Genomic DNA, 20,966 nt, shown 5'->3' with positions numbered 1-20,966 from the left:
TTACTTTTTGTTGCCTTTTACCTTCTTTCCCACTTTCCTTCCTTTTACTTTTTGTTACCTCTTACCTTTTTTCCCACTTTCTTTACTTTGTGTTGCCTCTTACTTTCTTTCCTTCCTTTTACTTTGAGTTGCCTCTTACCTTTTTTCCCACTCCTTTCTTTTACTTGTGTTGCTTCTTACCTTCTTTCCCACTTTCCTTCCTTTTACTTTCTTTTCATCTTGTCTACTTTCCTACTTTCTGTCTCTTGATAATGTTCTTCTTGGCCAGGTCTAAAAGAAAAATCTCCTTAGTTTAACTACTTTTAACAAAGGAAAAGGAAAATCTATAAAAGTGTAGGTTCTCGCAAAGAGAAAATACTTCTGTTTAGCTAATTAAGTCCTCAAAATGCAAAGTCGGTGACGAAACGCTGCCATTTTTGGGACACCAGAATGAAAAAATGTCTCATAAAGCTTCATTTTCATATTCACATATGTCCCTTTTTATATTTGTTTTACCTTCTTGTTAAACCTTTTTCTTTTGTCTTGCCTAAACAGCGAATCTCTTTTCTCTCACCTTTTTGTTTCGGGGGGAAAAGGTCAGAGGTCAGCGCCGGAACATCAACCTACAAACACACTTTCTGTTTTTAAAGTGGAGGCTTACGTGGAGTTTCTGCTGTCTCAAACAAACCCAGGTACAAACCAAAGCTTGTCCTAATTATCTGTGGCAGTAGGATATAGAGTGAGCTCACGTCAGTAAGCCTCTTACAGTAATACACCTGCTGCTGAGCCGACACCTCCGCTGAGCCGAGCGGGACGAGCACTCCCCAACACACAGCTCCCGAACATGACTTTTCGGCCGACCTGTTTCTCCGAGAAGGTGATTTTGTGATTTTCAGGAGAGGATCCTGAGGTGTGTCAGAGATGCTGAGTGGAGATATGGTGGCCATGTGGGAGGTGGCGCTGAGCGACGGCGTTTTCAGGATTGAGTTTGCTCATGGCACCACCACTGGGAAACGCATCGTTTACGTCAACGGACAGGTGAGAGCCTGTTTAAGTCTGTTTCTGGGAGTTTATGTCGACGGTTCAAAAGCTTTTTCAGCCTGTAACCCCTTTAAAATGAAGTCTACCTGTGACCGCACATCACATTTTGTTTCATCGGAGGGATCTTTAGAGGCCTGAAGAAAAAGTGGTGAATTTTAGGACACCTTGTTAGTGGTTTATGTGCTCAAACCACAGCTGAGTGTGGAAACAATAACAAAAGCTAACTTTGAATATTAAAAAAATGTGATGGAATAAGTATTCAGAACATTTAGTGAAGTAAAAGTAGCAGTAGTACACTTTAAAATACTCAAAAAGACTGTAAATATACAGAAGTATTGGAAACAAAATGTACTTAAAGTAGTCATTATGCAAATTAGCCCTGTCAGTGTTATATGCTGTTTTTAATGTTGTAGTTGGTCGAGCTGGAGCTACTTGTAGCTGCTAAATGCTAAATTTAATCTAAAACAATGCATCATATTTTATAAACTGACATGTTTGTAAAATCTGTCAGAAAAATGTGGTAAAAAAAAGTACAATATTTTCCTCTGAAGTGTGGTGAAGTATTCAAGTACAAGTACCTCAAAATTGTACTTAAGTACAGCTTGTTTATTTAAAAATACACAAATCTGCTGGATACACAAGTGTGATGAGGTGCAGTTCCTCTAATAGCCACTGGATGCTGATCTGAGAAAACCGGCTGTATTGAAAGCTGTTCCACTGACTGGTACAACCTTAAATATCTAATTTTAATTTTTCTAATGTGTATTTTGGTGTTTATGTATTAGAATCATTGTTCCAATTAGCATTATGTTACATTAATACATTTAAAAAACAATAAAACAAAGACTGTAATAACAGAATACCGTAAATATTTAAGTACTTTTTTTTGTTTTTTTGGCTTAATCTCATTTTAATCCCGTCTCTTGCGGCCATGATTTTAGTTGTTAAGAACGAACTACTGTTTGTGGTCTGCCCTGTCCTTTCCAATCACAGTATGCTTTGTGTTTGTACATGCTTTAATAACTCATAAAACTCCTTTAATGAACTGAAAAACTCACTCGCTCACACTGAATAATCACTTAGAACCAAAAACTGCTTATTTAACCTAAAGTTTCTTCTCAGTGTCTTTTTTTGTATTTGATTTTGCTGGTTAGTTAAAGTTGCAGTAATTGATTTTGGAGGGCAGACGAAGAAGCTGAAAACACAGCACTGATATATTATCACCCTGTACAGCTGATGTGGCTAACATGTTAGCAAACAGTCGTTTATTTCCACATCTAACAGTTACGGAGCAACTAAAAAGCTCCGCAGAGCTGCAGAGTTGTTGACGAACACATTTCATATAAAAAATATTCATTAGTGCGCCTTTAGACAGACATATTTTTGGGAAATACACTCATTTGCTTTCTTGAGCTTGATGAGAAGACTGCAAATATGACGCTACAACCAGCTGTTAGCTTAGCTTAGCATAAAGACTGGAAACAGGGGGAAACAGCTAGCCTGGCTCTGTCCAAAGGTAACAAAATCCGCCTACCAGTGTCTCTAAAGCTCACTGATTAACACGTCGAGTGTAGTTTGTTTAATTCGTGCAAAAGCTGACGTGTAAAACGACAATTTGCTGTTTTACGGGGGATTGTGCACCGGACTATTTCTTGGCCAGAAGCAGTAACTTCCTGTAGTCCCGGCAAGGAAATAGTCTGGCACACAACTCCCTTAAAACAGCAAAGTGTCGTTTTTACACCTCAGTGTTTGCAGGGATTCTTAAGTAAAAGACCTCAGTACGTCTTCCACCGCTAATCAGAATCCATCAGGTAGAAAAACTGATGAATAAATGTGTTTATCTGTCCGTCATGAAAGCAGGCAACATGTTTCCTCAACAGGAAGTCATCAGAAAAGACTGGCTGTTCAAGCTGGTTGGAAAGGAAACCTTCACAGTCGGAAGCGCCAACACCAAAGCCACCATAATCATCGAGGCCGTCGGCGGGTTCGCCTACGAGTACACGCTGGAGGTCGACGGGAAGAGTCTGCAGAAGTTCATCGACAACAGGGCCCAGAGCACCAAAACATGGCTGCTCAAAGTGGACGGGGAGGACTGCAGGGTCGTGCTCGGTGAGCCACAGACGTTTCGCCGCTGTCGCCTTCAGATTTAGTGTTTATCTGCAGTTTGTTATGTAACTGCAGTGTTTGCAGGAGGGAACGTAGGTGAACACTTGACCCACTGAAGCATAATCTGCTCAGGTTGAGCTCAGTGCAGTTATTTTAGGAAACATGACCAACAGCGCCCAATCCGGTTGGACGAATGAAACTAAACCTGTGTTGATGTCTTTTAATGAAAAATCAGAGAAGCCAGTTCAGAGAGACACAGTTCAGTTATGTAATTAGAGACAGACATCAACAGCAACCAATTAACAACAGGCTCAGTTATTGTGAATGATAATGTGTAAAATATGTATATATATATATATTTTTTGTTCTTTTTTTTCCAACAGAAAAGGACACCATGGATGTTTGGTGCAACGGGCAGAAAATGGACACAATGGTGAGAATCATTCAACAAATACTGATGAACAAAGCGTAAAGTTTTATTCAAAATGTGAAAATATGAAGAGAGTCTAACAACAGTTTTACTGTACGTGATCATAAGCCTGAGCGTAACGTCACTGAGAGCCCACTTAGATAATTAAACTTCCACCTGGAGCATAAAAAACAATTTAAATGAAGCTGCAGCCAAAGACCACCTGGTCTACCGGATAAATAAAGATGAAAAGTGAAACAGAAAATAAGTTATTATAGTAGAAATCCTGCCGGGTCTCACAATAGTGGCGTATTTTACAAGTTGTTTGTGTAGGAGTTTATTTGACCTCTTGTTTATAACAAAAGAGAGAAAAGTGTTAGTCGAGGCGCACGATGACACTCCTGGCGATTTGCATGTCTTTTTGTGTGATCAGTTCTTTATTGTGTATTTAATTAAACCCACAGAAGAAGAAGAAACCAGTTATACGACAGATTCACACTCTAGCAGATGAACCTCCCATTTCCCCGAGAAAGGAACAAACAGAGACTAAGTCAAACGTTTGACCTTCTGAGGTCAAATCTTTGCCTTAGTCTCTCATCATTTGACGCTGTTTGGTGTTTCTACTTCCTCTTCATTTAAAGGATGCTAAAATGCTGTCCTCCATTAAGACAGGTGTTTCTGTCCACTCTGTTTCTCTGTGTTTTCTGATCGGCTGTCCGCAGGGAGAGTTTGCAGACGACGGCACAGAGACACACTTCATGGTGGGGGAACACGAGTGCTGCATCAAGGCTACGAGCAGTGGGAAGAAAAAGAGCGGCATTGTGCACTATTTACTGCTCGACGGAGACAAAATACAACCCTCGACACAATAGTGCCGGACCGGACTGCTGGAACAGAGCTGAACTTTCAAAGAGACTCTGTGAACGAGGTATTTGCATGCCATGTACAAAAAAACCACTGGCTGTGCTTTATGATGAAGGTCAGGACGTTTGTTTTAATATAGAAAATACAGATGCAGATATGTTCATGTAAATACAGCAAATAAACACTGAAATGTGCAGCATTTACATTGTTGTATCTTTTTATGCTCTGCTGGGTGATTTATTTTGTCAGATGCATGTTAGTGCTTTGCAATTTTATTTTGAAGGGGCCCTAAATTAAGTCAGTCCCGCCGTAAAATTCGTAAATTAAAAGAAAGAAAAGCTAGAAATGAACTGTTTTTTTTTTGTTTTGTTTTTTGCGCAAGTCATTTTTGCGCAGCCTCAACGCAATAAATATATTCTTGAACGCCGCTGCGTCAAGCACGCGGCGGTTGGCGAGAGAACGACCGGAATAAGCGATGTGTGATGTTCAAAATAAAAGCATCAATTATGTCAGAAATAAATTGTTTATGAATCAGCAGATCCTTATGAAATCTAAATATTGCATGTTATATATGAAGTGAAAAGCTAGAATAGAACAATAAGAGATAGATTGAGTAAGCTATTTTGAGGTCTGCGATACAGAGAAAACCACTAATATTCAGTTTGTAGAATTCAGTGAAACACATTTTTAGACTGAACGAAGATTTTTTTTATACATTTTGGTGGTTTGACTTGATTTACATATACATTATGAGTATGAAACAAGAAGAAAACAAAGACAACAAGGTGAATAAGCAAACATAAGCAATCACTGCAGTATATACACCGTAGGCCTGTAGTACCGTACATTATTTTACAGGTGGATGACTGTTTCTAGACTTTTTTCAATTTTAATTTGATTACCTTTAAGCCAACAAAAATTCATAAAAATATTTAGTACTTCCATACCAGAATTTTAACCCTGACAGTGTGGGGAAGTGTTGAATCAGTGTTTGGGCCTTACAGAAAATGTCATTTCAAACTAAATCTGAATTTAAGGTCCACTTACAGTATTTGCTTTTTTCCAGAGCTTTCAAACGCATCTCACCCTCTTCATCTGCAGATGGAGTTTGCTCAGTTTTTTTATATACATGTACAGATACCTATATTGTCAAGTTCAAGATTTAACTTTAAAACTCACAACTGTAAATAAAAATAAATAAAATATAAATATTTTGAAAATACAAATAATTAGGACATTCGGAGTCTTTTTGGAGTCTAGTCATAATTTCCTTAGGGGGGTTAAGGTCTGGGGATGTCGTACATGTGTATTTCAGAAGTCCTCGCTACGGCCCTGACCATAACGTGGAAACGGGTTTTATTTTGAAAATCCTTCCCGGAACCCGTCGCGGTCTGAATGCGTAACTTGAGGAAACACATTGACGGTAATGACGTTCCCGGCTGGGAGCCTGCGGCTCCACTTTACACGGGATGGACCTCACTGCACGGGAAGGGGGGGACGGCTGAGTGCTCGGGCGCCGTGTGCGAGACTTACCTGTGAAATACTTGTCGTTTACAACACCTGGATTAATTTTGGAGGCGTACGAGCTCCGCTGGGCTCCCGCGGTTGGGGTTCAAATCCGGCTTGAGGACGTTATTCTGCGCAGCTGGTCCCGGAGTAGAGACAAAACAACGGACGGACGGACGGGAACAGGCATCCCAACTGCCGCACCACGATCCACTAACTGTTTATCAAGCTGCCACACTTCTGTTTTACTTTATATTTATTTAAATGGCTTCTTTAGTCTCCTCTCCGGGGCTTTAACGCCCCACTCAGTTGTTATGTGAAGCGGACTTTAACGGCTGAAAAACGGTGAGTTTTTCCCCTTCTCCCCCGGCTTGGAAGCTACAGCTAGTTAGCTTTAGCCGGCTAGCCTAGCCACCTAGCAACAAGGCCGTTTTTTTTAGCCTCCTCGTCTGGTCAGTTATGACTGTAAGTGACTATAAAAGCTCTTTAAAATCCAGCTAAACCCGAGCAAGTGTCATTTTAATCTTACACGGCCTGCAAGGATATGGGGAAGCATTGCCGCACATCTGTCACCGCACCGGAATTGAGAACCGGGACACCCCGGGGAACAGCTGCCTTCACCGGTCAGTAGCAGCGGTCTGGCCGCCTCCGCCGAAAAACAACGCTGGAAATATTACTTGCGTTAAAATCCCCAGGGATGTAGATGCGAATAAACTGTCTTTTTCTGGCTGAAAAGACTCTACCCACCTTGTGATTTAAATGAACGGTGTACCTGATGGTAAATAGCGTTAAACTGATGCGTTAAGTTCACCAAGATACGGAGGAGAAACGCATGAATTGAGGCTTCCCTGAGCTGGAGGTCACAGCTTTCACCTTCCTGTTTGTCCTAACCTCTACTTCACTACAAGCCCCCCGTCTGATCAGCTCAAGTGTCTTCATTTTGGGGATCCAGAAAGGAGTTGCAGTGATGAACTACCAGCAGCACCTCGCCAACTCGGCCGCCATCCGATCAGAGATCCAGAGGTTTGAGTCCGTCCACCCCAACATCTACTCCATCTACGAGCTGCTGGAGCGGGTGGAGGAGCCGCTGCTGCAGAACCAGATCCGGGAGCATGTCATCGCGATTGAAGGTAGGAGGAGGGCTGGCTGGGAGGGTATAAAGGTGTCTAAATTACCCGAAAACAGGGTGACAAGCTTGGGTAATCCTGCTGTGTAATTGAAATCCCTTGAATCCATGAATCCAAGGCCTTAAATGTTCTGTTAAATGTGGAAAATTCCCCCTTAAGTGTTGTGGTTTCTCTGGTGAGGAATGTCAGCAGTTGCTTTCTTCCTTCTGGTGGATGAAATTGGTTAAACGCACTTTAAATAAAGTGTGAAATCAGTGTTGATGAAACTTAAGTTAAAGTGGAGGCAAAGCACCAACACTGCCAGGGTTGAAGGTCCGTGAGCAGCAACGCTTCCTATTTTCCTTCCTTTTTATTTTAACGCAATTGTGAGTTAAAATCCATTATGACACTGGGGTTGTGCATTGTGGGTTTACAGGTGTGTTGCTGATTGATATATTGTATATTTGTTGTACCAGGATTAAGAGAAACCTCTTAATAACCTTGATCTCTGTCAGGTTGGTCTGATCCCTTGAGATGTGAAACTAATTTCAGGTTTCCACTCAGTGGTTTTGCATACTGAACGCAGGCAGTAGCACTGAACAGGAGTATTCGGAGGAGTCTTGTGATTTACTTGTAATACACAGAGAGCATCTTCTTTCGTTACCGTGACAGTTCACTGCTTTCAAAAGCAAATAAAATCCCAGATTAGGGAGTAGTATTTGAGAAAGACAGGTAATGTGTTAGCTTGAAGTTCGGGTCACTATCAGTGTGGTTTATTTATTTATTGGACATGCTTTTACATGTGTTGGCAGTGATTTTTTTTTTGGACAGGCGTATTGCCATGTTTTGTTATTTTGGCAGATGTCAGCTTTGTAAAAAAAAAAAAACAGTATTGTTTGTTTTTTGACATCCTTTTCCTTTGTGTCACTGAATAGCACCGACTGTCATAAAAAAGCAGCAGAATTAGACAAACATCCTCTTTTGCAGTTTAAAAACAATAATGTACCTAATAAAGATGTGCCGAAGCTGTTTGAGCCTGAATTTGTACAAAGATTTGTAAAACAATCTACCACTCAGCATTGATTTATTGACAAAAAACTGAGGTCTGTTAGCGGATATCCTAAATGGTGACAAGCAAACCGGGTAGTTACTTTGGTAATGACTGATAAAACTCCTCAAATACCTCACACACACACACACACACCACACACAGGGTAGACGGTGAATTAACAGTGTTATGAGACATGAGTGTTTAATTCGGCGTGCATCTGATCCACCAACCAGCACGTAATTTAGTGAGAAATGTTTCTCTTTTGAAACATTGGCCTCTCAGCTAAACAACAGAGGCTGGTAGCGAGTTGAGGCTACAAAATCCAAAGTGTGAAGTAAGGAAAGTATGGAAAATGCAGTTTATCTTTATGGATTATATTGATGCCAAATTGACAAGAAGACTGTCGACATATAACGCCTTTTATCTTGTGTTTCTAGAGTTACGTGTTTTTGCGGACACGTAAGGAATTGTTAAAATGTCACATTTCTTAAAGGGAGTTTGGCGTAATATTTTCCCAGGGAGCTTCAGTTTAATTCAAACTGCTGATGCTGTATGTAGCCTACAAGTTTTAATGTTTTGTCACCACTACAGCAACGACTGCTAAAGTGTGATGAGGTTGTCTGCGGTTAGTTATTGGTTTGATTAACGGTTTACAGTCTAATAATGTGTGTTTGTATTGATTACTGACGGTGGCTGATCAGGCTAATTGTACTCAGTTTCTAACGGCAGTGTGCAGTGAATGTTTGCTCTTGGTGTGCCTGTTTTTAATTAAACATGATGTTCTTGGCGTCATGACTCCTTATGAAACCTTCTCGTTCCCCTTTAGCTTCCGTTTTTAACATTTATTCACCCAGAAAAAGCTAATATTTCTCCGTATAATATGACCCCCCTCTTCCTGTCAGCTGCAGTGTATTTACAGATTTGGGGTTTTATTTGTTTCATTTTCAGATACGTTTTCAACATACATGAATAACCATAATTATAACCACATAACATCAAACACGAGTTTAACACTACAATTTGTCAAAAAACACAAATTTTATTGGGGGCCCACTCCAATGACCACCTGTGGCACCCGGGGACTCTACTACAAAACCTGTCAACATCACTGAGGGTGTCATGTTTTCAGTATATATAATTTTACGTAGTATAATTGACCAGAAATTCAGTTGAGAAACTGTTTTAAAGCTAAAAATTCTGATTGGCCGTGCGTTCTCACATGATTGTCACATTAAAACAGTGGAAATGTAAAGGTAACCTGGTTTCACTGCGAGGTTTCAGGCCCCTTTTTTTTATGTGATGCTGAGAAGTGGAGCATTGTCAGAATGAGTTCAATTTCTGCTCATTCCTTTGGGCCCCATGGTGATGATGATGATGGTGATGAAGAAGAAGAGAGGCTCGCAGAAAAGCCTGATCCAGATCCTGTGAAGTCTGCGATTGTGTCATACTTGACTCTGTTTGTGTGTCCGTTGACTCTGTTTAGGAACATCTGTATGTTCCCGTACAGAACATCTGTATGTGTCCCGTCAGCCGGAGCTCCGTGATGTTCGGCTGGTTTGATCTTCACCAAAAGAAGAGAATATCGAGCCAGACGAGGCCAACAATGTGACAAAATCTGACTTAAAAACACACCTTCAACTCTGCAAAACTTGATTCTGTTCATACACACCTTTTAAAGGATTTTCTGGGGGGTTTGACCTTACCGCCTAGAAAATGTCAGCGGTGCTGCTAATAATAGACTTTAAATGTATTAAATCAAGATTTGAGACATATCTGCAAAATTTGGAGATTTTGTAGAAGAATTCATTATATTTGAGGAGTAATAATGGGTTTGCACACACAAGTACAATCTTTAAATAGAATCAAAGTCTGCGTTGGGACCAGTTGAGGTGTCGTAGTGCTGCCCAGCTGTCTGAACTACGCAACACAGTAGTGCAGTGACTCGCTGCTACTTTGCTCATTTCCATTTCCACTGAATTCACTGGCACACGGTGACTCATTCAGCCTGCTTTTGTTTTGGAAATCACCCAAAACAGCAGCAGCAGTCGTGCTGTCATCCTCTTTCTTTGCCCCTCAGCGCACATCTGGACGTGTCGCTCAGATTCACGTCGTGTTAAGCAAGCTGTCAGCTGGGGAGGCCACCTTCCTCCCCGTGTGTTTGTGTTGTTGTTGTTGTTGTTGTTGTTATGAAAGTAAGTTGTCGATCCCTCCGAGACGAACTCCTGCTGCTCTTACCAGCCCATTTCTGATGCTCATTAAGCAGGTGAGGCCGCGAGACTCGGCCTAGTTACCGCGTCGTGACTCACACCTCGCCACATATTCTCCGGCGGCGCGGGGCTCATTTGCATGTGAGGTGTGTGTGAGGATGGATGGATGTCCTGCCAGCCAGGTGACACTGACCCATTTTCTGCGTCTGGCCTCGGAGCAGAAACCAGTCCAGCTTTACTGCGAACATCGCTCACTTCATTTTCCACACAGCAGGAAACGCGCTCAAGTTTTAACAAACAGGTTTTTCCTCAGAGGGTTTTACAGACTCAGGCTGGCCTTTAAAGGCAGTAAAACACAGGTAATTAACACCAGCAAGAAAGAAAGCACATCAGAAACTAGAAGAACCAGAGCCTGTGTGTGTCAGCAGGAAGTTGCTGCGGATGTTTGGACTTAGATCAAGATGTTTGTCTGATAATTCTCTTTTTAATGCCGTCACTCATCTCTCTGATCTGTCTGTTTTCAGCCAAAGAATAATATTATAACAAATATCAGGCATCAAGTATCAACCAGGAGGTTCCTCCCAGTTTGTAGCTGTGTAAAAACACCAGAAAGCCCGCCATGAAAGCTTTCACATGTTACATTTACACGTTTAAGAAAAGAATCAAAAGAATTTTGTGCAACCCACTTAAGTTGGCAACTGATCAATACTCATATCAGTGTGTCTTTAACGTTTAGGCTTTCTAAATGCTTTAACAAAACCCTGCAGGTTCAGATAATCCTTCAACAGTAGTGGCATCAAATCCAAGATCCAAACCATAGCAGGTGAAATGCTATATGCTGGAGTTTGACTGTTGCTGTCAGAGAGGAAGTAGATGACAGCAGAACAGGTGGAGTAGAGTACAGCGGGCCCGCTCTAATCTTTCCAGCCGTTTATCAGAGCTTCTCTCCAGTAACACGGACGTTTCTTCTCCACTTCAGCCTTTGTGTCGTGCTGCTTTTGTCGGCGGTCCAGCCTGCAGTCAGTGAACGCACCATGTGACCTAGTTAGCCTCAGCACTGTGTGTTTGTTCACCCTCCAGGCTCTGTGGATCCTCTCTCATTTGTCAGGACTGTATTCACATAATGCTCATTCTCATGTTTCAACCGTTTGAGTCTGACGCAATTCCTTATTCTTATTTAGGGACGACACGGGATAAAGCGAGGCACCGAGACCGGCAGGGTCTGAGGTTCGGTTCCCCCTGCCACCACCTGTAGTGCTGCCAGGGTTTACATGTTGGTAGAATTAGTCTTTGTCAGATAAATCAACGAGTCACCTGCCGCTCGTCTCCTTTTCTTCCTTCGTCTCTTCCTGTCAAATCGTTTAATTGCTTATATATTTTTTTTTTACGTCATTAAACCTGTCGTTAACCCGCTCTTGAGATCTAAGCCTCTTTGGCCAAAATGGCAGCACAGTTGCATGAACCAGCGCGGATATCGTACACTAACGGATGAAGAGTGTAAAATGTCAGATGATTGTAAAATGTAATTCAGGTGTCTTGTTTATCCAACCAACAGTCCAAAACTCAAATATATTAAATTTTCAATGATTATAAAACGGATAATGCTTCTGTTGGTTTATTGATTTATCATTTCAGCACGAGTCTACAAGGCCGCCTGTCAGATAAAAGGTTCCTCCATATTTGACTTCTGCTCTGTTTCCAGCGTACCTGTGTGTTTGGATCGATGCCCGACCACCTTTAAATGACGTCTCCTAAATCTATGTATTCAAGAGACGGCAGATCTCCGCTGAAGTGACCCTGCCACACCAGCTTACCCGTTACGTCCTCCTACATAACGGTGTCGTCTGCGGTCCGCCGATGCTTTGGCTCATGTTTTAAAGCAGTTTTTGTAACATGCACATTTGTGTTTCTGTGAGCTTTAGACTCCCTTTGAAGGGGCTGCAACTACAAGTGCATTTTGTTTAGCTTTGATAAAACCAAACATGTGGGGCGGACATGAGCACGGATTGTGTGCCGACTTGTAAATGATGGTGAAAGTCCGCCGAGGGTTTTTAGGATCGCACATGCGAGAGAAGAGAGTGTGTGTGGACACACAGTGAGTCACGTCAGAGGTATCAGTGTTGTTTGTATCCACTTGTTTGTTGATTGCAGCTCACTTTCCCTCAGTGCGCAGGCAATATCAGAACAATGTTATGGTGCCAGATGGAAGCCAGAGGCAGATCGCCTGTCGGAGAGCGATTATGTAACGCTGCGGCTGATTGACGTTGGGCAGTAACAGTAATAAGAAGTCACAGGGATGCTTTTAAACGAGGGTTTTAGCCGTTACATAACAGCGGCCGCTGCCCGCCGCAGCGCTGCCAGCACGCCGTCTGTCTTGAGAAATTATGCTGAGATCTCTGCACCTTTTGTCCATAAACCTCCCCATCCTCACCCCCACCCCCACCCCACCCGTGCTGACTGCACCAGATTAGGGCAGACATTATGTGCTCTCTGTAAAATGGTTGTGTATTTGTGTACTTTGTTTTGTTTTTTAACCCACATTCATTTGTTTTCATGCAGGCCGTCTTTCATTAGGCCTAATGTACGAGGTGAGTCATCATCAGGCTGAAGTACAGTGAGCGCGCTCAGTGGAGGCAGGGAGGCAGAAACTGATAATGTGCCTTTGCATCAGGCCTGCATGCTTAATTGTGTCTGATAAGGATGTTTTACAGATTTAGTTTGGACAATTATGAAACATTTCTTTTAACAATTTGACCCACATTCGAAGCTTAGTATGGGATCTGAAGTATTTGCATTGTAGCTGAAAATGTTTTGATAAGAAGCCAACAGTGCATGAAATTCACAAGTCTCATCAGGATTACCACATCAGCTGTAATCGCGCATTGTTCCTCTTTACGCCTCAGCGTCCGGCTGTGAGCTGTCGCTTCGTCTGCGAGGATCAAACGTAGTCAAACCTGAGGTGGCGAGCCTCCTCTTCCTCAGTGTCTGAGCTTCCTTCCCCTGCCAACCACGGCTTAAACGTCTGCGCTGTTAGATGAAATCGTGACTCCACAGTTTCTCCACTGTCAAACTACCAGCAGCCAGATGCTGATTCAGGCTCTGGTAGGTAATAGCTGCTGTTATAAATTAACACCAGACAAGTGTTGCATGCTGGCAAAGGGTTTTTGGTGGATAAATAAGGAAATGTCAGTCATCACGTCTGCATTTTGCTGACTTTGAGTCGTTCGTTTGTCGAGCTCTGTTGCTGTTGTTGATCTCCGTATCAAACAGCTTCATGATTGGCTGTCTGAGTGAACACGTCTGCCTGGATCTCAATGAATATCATCATTATTTGCAGCCCTGATTATGCTTCCATTATCCGTTAATCTGACCAGTAGTTTTTTGGTTATGCGATGAACCATTTTGCTCGTTTAAATGTCAGATAACAGTAAAAAATGCCGGTCACAATTTCCTGAAGCTCAACTTGACAAATTGCTTATTTTGTCCCAAACCCAAAGATAATCTTAGATGACTAAGAAAACCAGCAAAAACTCACACCTGAGAAGCTGGAACCAGATGATTTTTAGCATCTCTTTCTTAAAATGTGACTTAAAATGCTTGATCAGTTATTAAAATTATTGCAGATAAATTTTCTGTGTGGATTTAATCGACTAATCGTCTTAACTCTAAACATAATATATCCTAAGTGTTGACAGTAGGCGAGTATGAGTGCACACCTTTTAGCTTAAAACTACACATTTTCTCTGCCGTTTATTGAATGTTTTATACAACACCTGATTCTACACAGGAGAAAAGACTGAAACATGTCTAATGATGGATTTTTATTAAAACAACATGATTTCTTTTTACCTGTATAGTTTTATCAGCAAGTGGACCATGAGAAGAGTTGTTAATTCCCAGAAATAAGTACCATTTTACGTGTCTGGTGTAAAAAAAAATCTAGCCAGCTGCTGAAATCACGACACCTTTTATTACAGTTTAATTATAAATAGTCACTGGTTTGTGGACAAAATATGCTACATCATTTAGTAGCTTTTCAAGGGTGTTGAACAGGTCATTTTGTACATATTTTCACCTGCAAGCTGCCCATTGAGCATTTACACTAAAATAAAGTAACGCATTTTCTAGTTTTTCATCCCAGTAGGTAGGGAATGATGTCTTCTTTCCTTCAGGTCAGGGTCAGTAACAAAGCAGCATTTGGAGCTGGATCCCAGTGTTTCCCACAGGATTTAGTGAGACTGTGGTGGGTGGACCTCGGACCCTCTAGGGGTGGGAAGAAAATTTTGTACATTTTCAAGTTAAATGCATCAATCTGGTGCACTTTGAGAGCAAAATTAAGAGGCTAGATCTATGAACAACTTTGTGCTCTAGTAAACAATTTAATCACAAACACATTCAGGGTCTTGGCTGGTTTCTGGAGGGCTTAGGGTTACGGTGGGGGGTTGTGTGGTCTTGGGGTCTTCCTCCATGAAAATTTGATGTTATTTGACTAAAAACTATGCATTTTACATCGTTTTAGACTATTATCATTACAATATTAAAAAAACACACACAGGTTGTGGTTTTTACACTCAGACATTAGCAAGAAAAAAAGTGAAACTGATAAGTAAGCAGGGAGTCCTGAAGTAATCCTTCACATTTTTCTGAGTGATCGCATTTTATGTGCCATAAAAAGCCATATAGTGCCATATAGTGAAGGGATCCCAAAGTCAGGGTGAAGCCACTAACCAGCTATGTGTGTGTGGGGAGGGGGTATGTCAGTCAAATTACTAATATTCCTGACATCAAAATATGAAGAACACAGTCAGTATTAGTTCTTCCTCCTGTCCTCTGTCCTCCTCCCTCTGCTGCTGCTGCGATCACGCTAATAGAGAGAGGAGAGGCTGGTTTGTCTCAGCCAGCAGTAAGTTTGCAAGAATTTGCCAACTTTTAAGATTCGTGGCAAATTAAGATAAACAAACAGTTTTCGTTTTAGCTTGTTAGTAAACAGTTCGCTGTTAGCTTAACAAGCGCGCTGTGGTTGTAACAAGAAACAACTGCGGACAAAACAGCTGGAAATATCGCTTTTCTACTTTTTACTCGAGTTTTCGTCAACTCGAGTACAGCAGGGGAAGGGCGGACTTACTGGGAGTGAGATGCTTTGCTAAAGCAACAGCGCAAAACACAACGTTAGAGATCTTTTATGTTAATGTGAGAAGTGTAAAAATCTTCTCAGTTCATTATGAAACTGTGGCGGGACAAAGTAGAGTGTGGTAGGCCGCCACAGTCTAGGTAATGAATGGGAAACACTGTCAGACGAGGTCAGAGGTCGCTGAGTGTTGTTACCGGCTGATGTGAAATCCACCAGTGAGACGAGGTTAACTGGGATCTCTGGGATTAGCTGCAGATCACAACTTTTCCTGCGTCCTTTAATTGGCCTCCAGTAGGTTATATGGATTGGCGCTGACACCAGTTAAACTCAGATTAGAGACCTCCAGCCGGCTCGCCGGGAGAAACTGAACTGACCGAAACACTGTTTTCAGGTGTGAAAAACGTGGATGAACTCCACAGTTTCATGGCCTTTTTTGTGGAAAAGTTTTGAAAAATATGGGGAAATTATTGTTGGTAAACCATCACACATTTATTTTGGTCGTCAAAGGTTCCAGAAGTAGCATCTTCAGCAAAAGACTCATCCCCCCACAATGCACCACAGAGCGCCACAGGAAGTCATTCCTGCCTGTGGCCGTCAAACTCCTCCCTCTAAGTGTCAGTCTGTATGACCCTAAGTCATTAAACTGGACATTGATCATTAACATCACTGCAATACTTGAAATAATTGTTCAATATTCTCTGTTTCCCTATTTATTGATATTTATTCATACTTCTATTACTGCTGTGCAATATCCACCGTCTCATAATCATCTTAATAAGCTACACTTAACTTGACAGCACTCATTACTCACTATTACTTATTACTTATATTATTACATTGTGTTATTATTATACCGTACATACTTATCAACCTGTAAATCCACTTTTGTACTTATACTTTGTACACTTATTTTAGCTTTTATACTTTATATCCACTTTACACTTCATCTTACCTGTATTGTAGTGTATTATATTTTGATTAGCTTATTCCTTCTCTTCCTGTGTGCACTGACGTGACAGTGAGCTGCTGTAACGAAAGAGTTTCCCCTCGGGGATCAATAAAGTATTTCTGATTCTGATGTTGGATCGGCAACTAATGGAGGACCGGCTCATCAGAGAAACGAGACTTTCCAAATCCTGAAACAAAAACAAGTGTCTGCATTTGTCCTACACATCCTGTCTCATCCGGCCGTCCTGAGATGTTTCTGCATCAGTGCATCACATCAGAGTCCTTCTGCACGCGCTGCATTTGTCCACAGATTGAGATTAACGAGATAATGACTGTCCCCGAGCGGGTCCCGATGGTCATTAAACCCAGAGGATGCGGTCGGCTCGACCAGCTCATCGATCGGTCTGCGGAGGAAGCAGCCGGGGGAATATTGATGCAGGAGAAATGTCAGAGGTGTGTTGGAGTTGGAGCCTCACCATTTAGGGATTCACTGTCATCATACTGCTGTTGGAGAGGGATTTATATACATCAGAAACCTAAATACGTAGTCAAATGAGCTGCTCGGTACGTCTGATGGTGTGTTGGGTGGGTTTGAATCCAGTTTGAAGCCTTCCTGTAACTGCACAGATCTGGTTTAGAGCCGTTGCCGCGGAAAACAGGATTAAACTATAAATGAAACACCTGATGTAGCGGAGTAATTGGCTTATAAAAATCAAGATAATTTAATCTTTGTTTTCTTTTGTGACGTGCATTTGTTCATCTTGTGTTAACAGCCAGCTGGATATGCTACTGTCTTCTCGGCTCCCAGTAACAATAAAGCAAAAGTCATCAATACGTCTAATCAATCAGTAGGTCGACTAAAAAAATCAGATTAGTTGTTTTTATGGTCTTATGAAGAATAAAGTGGTAGTTATTACTAGATAATCACAGCTGCCAGATTTCAGGAGATCTTTCTGCATGTGTGCATTTACACTATATGGCCAAAAGTATGTGGACTTTGTGCTGAACATTGCACCCATATGTGACAGTGTAAGCACACTATTGTGTAAAAATATCATTGTTTTCTATTTGGTGAAGAGAATTTAAGCTCAGAAGTACACTTGCTGTGAGGGCTGGTTATTGACATTCGTGTGTTTCGGTACTACAGTGTGTCTTGTCTTTCCTCCTCAGGGACTGGCAGAGCTTGTCGTGTTGCTAAAGTGAATTGTTTAAACAAGCTAAAACCGAAAGCTAACTGTATCTAACTGTTGAGCCTATCTTAAAATCTGGTTTACAGATTTTGAGCCTGAGACCACTGGTCCGTCCCGATTCCCACACATGCGGTATTTTAAGTAGTCTAGTGCCTACTTCCAGTAACTGCACCAGTGCTAAAGTGCCCGGTTAGCATGTGGAAGTTAATCAGAGCTAACTGGGACACACTTATTTAATGAGGACATCTCGTGGCTCTCGCAAATACACATACTTTTGGCCATTCAGTATAGAAGTGTAAGTGCAGAGGGACAGAAACATTTCTTCAGTGTTCTCAACTAATCGATCAGGCAAAGAAGTTGACAGCATCCTCACTTCATCAGTCTGTGTTAAATCTCCGTCTCTTTAAGCATCCAGCTCACCCCGCCCTCGCGGCGAGGCGTCTCTCCTCGCTTGCTGTAATTGGACTCAGCCGAGGAAGGGTCACCTGTGAGCGGTGGCGCTAAAAATACCCCTGCTGCCACGGTGACCCCATCGCCCGTCTGCCGAGCATGCAGATGATGCAGGGATCTCTGGGTAAAAACCTCCACCCCCTCCTGCCTACCTTCAGGGTCCCATTAGGGAAATGTATTTATCAGCCATCCCTCTGTGTGTGTGTGTGTGTGTGTGTGTGTGTGTGTGTGTGTTAGCCAAACACATGGCTGCACTTGAATGCAGGAGAGTTTGACATCAGCGATACGTTTGTCCTCTGATGTTTATCTGTTTCTGACCTTCGTCGGCCCGTAAAGTCTGTTTTTGTTCGAGGTGGTTCTCTGAGGAAGTAGAAGCCAAAAGATGTTTATTCTTTATGAATGCTGGCAAGACGGTGATGCAGCAGGCGCATGATGGAGCCGAGCGCCGTCAACAGCACTTTAAGTCCCATAATCACAGTTAAAAACAGCCTCACGGGTACGAGGACTCTTATTATACAACATTTACCGATGTATATGTAACTTAAATTATTTTCTCAATTATTAACACATTATTATTATTTCTATAAAATGTCAGAAAATATTGAAAAATATTCTTTCTAGTTTCTCGAAGTCCAAGGTCACTTCTTCAGATATTTAGTTTTGTCTGACCAATAGTCAGAAATATTCAGTTTACATTAATATAAAACAATAATATGAAATCAGCAGTTGTTTTGGCATTTGTGCTTGAAGACTGACTTAAACAATTAATTGATTATCAAAGTAGTTGTTGATTATTTTTCTGACGACTGACTAATTGATTAATCGACCAATAGTTGTAGCTCGACACACGTGACTCTCAGTTAAAGTTGCAACAAGCCATTAATCTGTTTTGGGGTTTTTTAAATCAAATTTTTGAATTAATCCTTTGGTCTATAAACTGAAAAATGTGCTGTTTTGTCCGACTCAGTCCGAAACAGAGAAAAGCAGCAAATCCTCACATTGGAGAATCTGGAATCAGAGGATGTTGACTGAAATGATTACTGAATTATCGAAATTGTTGCCAATTGATTTTCTGTAGATCGACTAATAAACTCTGCACATAATTGCTTCAGCTTGAATACAAACGGAAGAATAAAGTTGATTGTTCAGAGCGTATCTCTTTAGGGACTCTTTCTGCTCACGTGCGAGTTAAACAAACAAAATACCAAGTGTTAGTTGGTGAGCTTTAGAGGTGTTTGTAAGTGTATTTCTGAGCCAGGCTAGCTGTTTCCCCCCGCTTCCAGTCTTTATGCTAAGCTAGGCTAACCACGTCCTGACTCCAGCTCTGTAGTTGACACACAGACATGAGATTAACATGATCTTCTCATCTAACTCTCAGAAAGAAAGTGAATAAGTGAATTTCCAAAAACGTTAAACTCTCAAATATCCGTATCGGTTTCAGAAATGCAGTTTCAGTCGAGCTCTATAAACCCCAGATAAAGAAATATGAAACACACACACACACACACACACACACACACACACAGTGCTACAGAAATATGACAGAGCTCAAACAGAGACACACTCTCATGACGAAGTCCTTTCATCAGTTCAGAGCCTTGACCTTTCCTTCCTTTAATCACAGCCTCACTGTTCAGACTCAGAAAACATCACAGAAAAATGCGTCAGCAGAGCTGCACATGTGTGAAAAGTGGAACATCTGACTATTGATCACGTATTTCAAGCATCTGGTGACACAAAACATCGTGCTCACAGGTTGAAATTGGTTTAAAGCTGCAATTATTTTGGCACAAATTACTTTAAAACCCTCATTTTGTACAAAACACAATTAGCCGTCCACATTCGCTGCAGTGTGTCGACATGATTACAGCTGGCAGAGCAGACAGATTCACAAAAGAGCCCGAGCTGCGTTCACTGGCACATTAGTTCCACCTTTTGCTTCTACGGAGCATAAAAGCTGTTTTTAATGTCTCTCTGACAATATTCCAGTTTTCATTCAGCACCGAGCTGCTCCGTCTCTACTGTTAATATCACAGATGTGATATGTGTCGGTTAGAAGAAGGTGGTTGCACAAACAGATTGAGATCTTTGGGTCCAGACAGGTTCGGTGTCCAGACTAGTTTGATCCACAGGCCAGGAGCAACACGTATAAACAACGCATGCACAGCCTGGCATATTTATAAACGTCATTTTTGTTAATTACGTTTGTCTGCTTTGGAGGAAACGTTTCAGTTCCACGTGCTCCTTCCACTTTTATCGCGACGTCGGCTTCATTTAAACTAAACCATTCTCTACCTTTCTGATGTTTGATCGAGATGTCAGCAAGTTTTCCATTACAGCAGCTTATGTTACTGCTCATTTGGTGAAAAGTGACTCAGATATTTGTTCTGTGTTGCACCACTACACTGGAGATGTAATTGGTAGGTTATCAACACACGATAAACAGCGGCCTGCTTTATTTACGGATGAGTGAAAGTACTGTTGTTAACACAGATTGCTGTGGTAAAACAGGCTGAAGCCATGGAATTAAAACCTTAAATTCACAGTACACTGTACTTGTCCCATTTAAATGAAGTGAATTATATTATTTGTGTTCATCTTGTAACCTGATGCAGAATGAGGCACAGTAGTCGTAGCTTTCCTGCCTCTCTTCACGTGGAAGCTGCATTAGATAAGAGGTCAGATTTACTGGGATTTTATCTGTATTGTAAAAGTCATGTTGAAACATTAATGTAGGGAAAACTTCAGGGGGCCAAATATTGTTGTTGGAGGGCCCAGTTTGGCCCATGGGCTGCAGTTTGCCTACGACTACTGGAGGTGCTTTAGATATCTGTGTGTGATGACCATGCTAAAGGATGCATCGCTGTAGAAAACATACCGTCAGAAGCATTCGTGGCAAACTTCGACACCCAGTTTAAATTTCAGTGACTGAAATTAGTCGATTAATCGATTAGTCAGCAGGACATTAATATTTTGCT

The 20,966-nt window shown here is 41.6% G+C and overlaps 2 protein-coding genes across 5 annotated transcripts in view; both read left to right on the top strand.

Annotated features, from left to right (window-relative positions):
• The first annotated feature begins 153 nt into the window (after positions 1-153).
• On the top strand, positions 154-4,598 carry faimb (Fas apoptotic inhibitory molecule b). Of its 2 annotated transcripts, XM_044187677.1 has the most exons (5): positions 154-671; positions 748-1,017; positions 2,901-3,129; positions 3,510-3,559; positions 4,258-4,598. In XM_044187677.1, exons 2-5 carry the CDS (start codon positions 901-903, stop codon positions 4,405-4,407), a joined length of 546 nt encoding a protein of 181 aa, XP_044043612.1. In that variant the 5' UTR covers positions 154-671; positions 748-900; the 3' UTR covers positions 4,408-4,598. The 2 variants fall into 2 exon arrangements, with proteins under 2 accessions (XP_044043612.1, XP_044043611.1); XM_044187676.1 differs by having other exon boundaries at positions 154-1,017.
• A 1,225-nt stretch (positions 4,599-5,823) lies between these two features.
• The window catches only part of agap1 (ArfGAP with GTPase domain, ankyrin repeat and PH domain 1), a 193,345-nt gene continuing 178,202 nt past the window's right edge, over positions 5,824-20,966 (top strand). The window contains exon 1 of one of the 3 annotated variants that reach the window (XM_044187456.1): positions 5,824-7,035. In XM_044187456.1, coding sequence (XP_044043391.1) covers positions 6,873-7,035 — 163 coding nt within the window. In that variant the 5' untranslated portion in view covers positions 5,824-6,872. The remainder of the gene's footprint in view (positions 7,036-20,966) is intronic. The other 2 variants (XM_044187457.1, XM_044187458.1) reach the window with 2 other exon arrangements.

Source organism: Siniperca chuatsi, linkage group LG24 (genome assembly GCF_020085105.1).
Source record: "Siniperca chuatsi isolate FFG_IHB_CAS linkage group LG24, ASM2008510v1, whole genome shotgun sequence".
NCBI classification, from domain to species: Eukaryota; Metazoa; Chordata; class Actinopteri; order Centrarchiformes; family Sinipercidae; genus Siniperca; species Siniperca chuatsi.
Note: the sequence above shows the minus strand (reverse complement) of the source record. Positions and strands in the feature narration are given on the sequence as shown.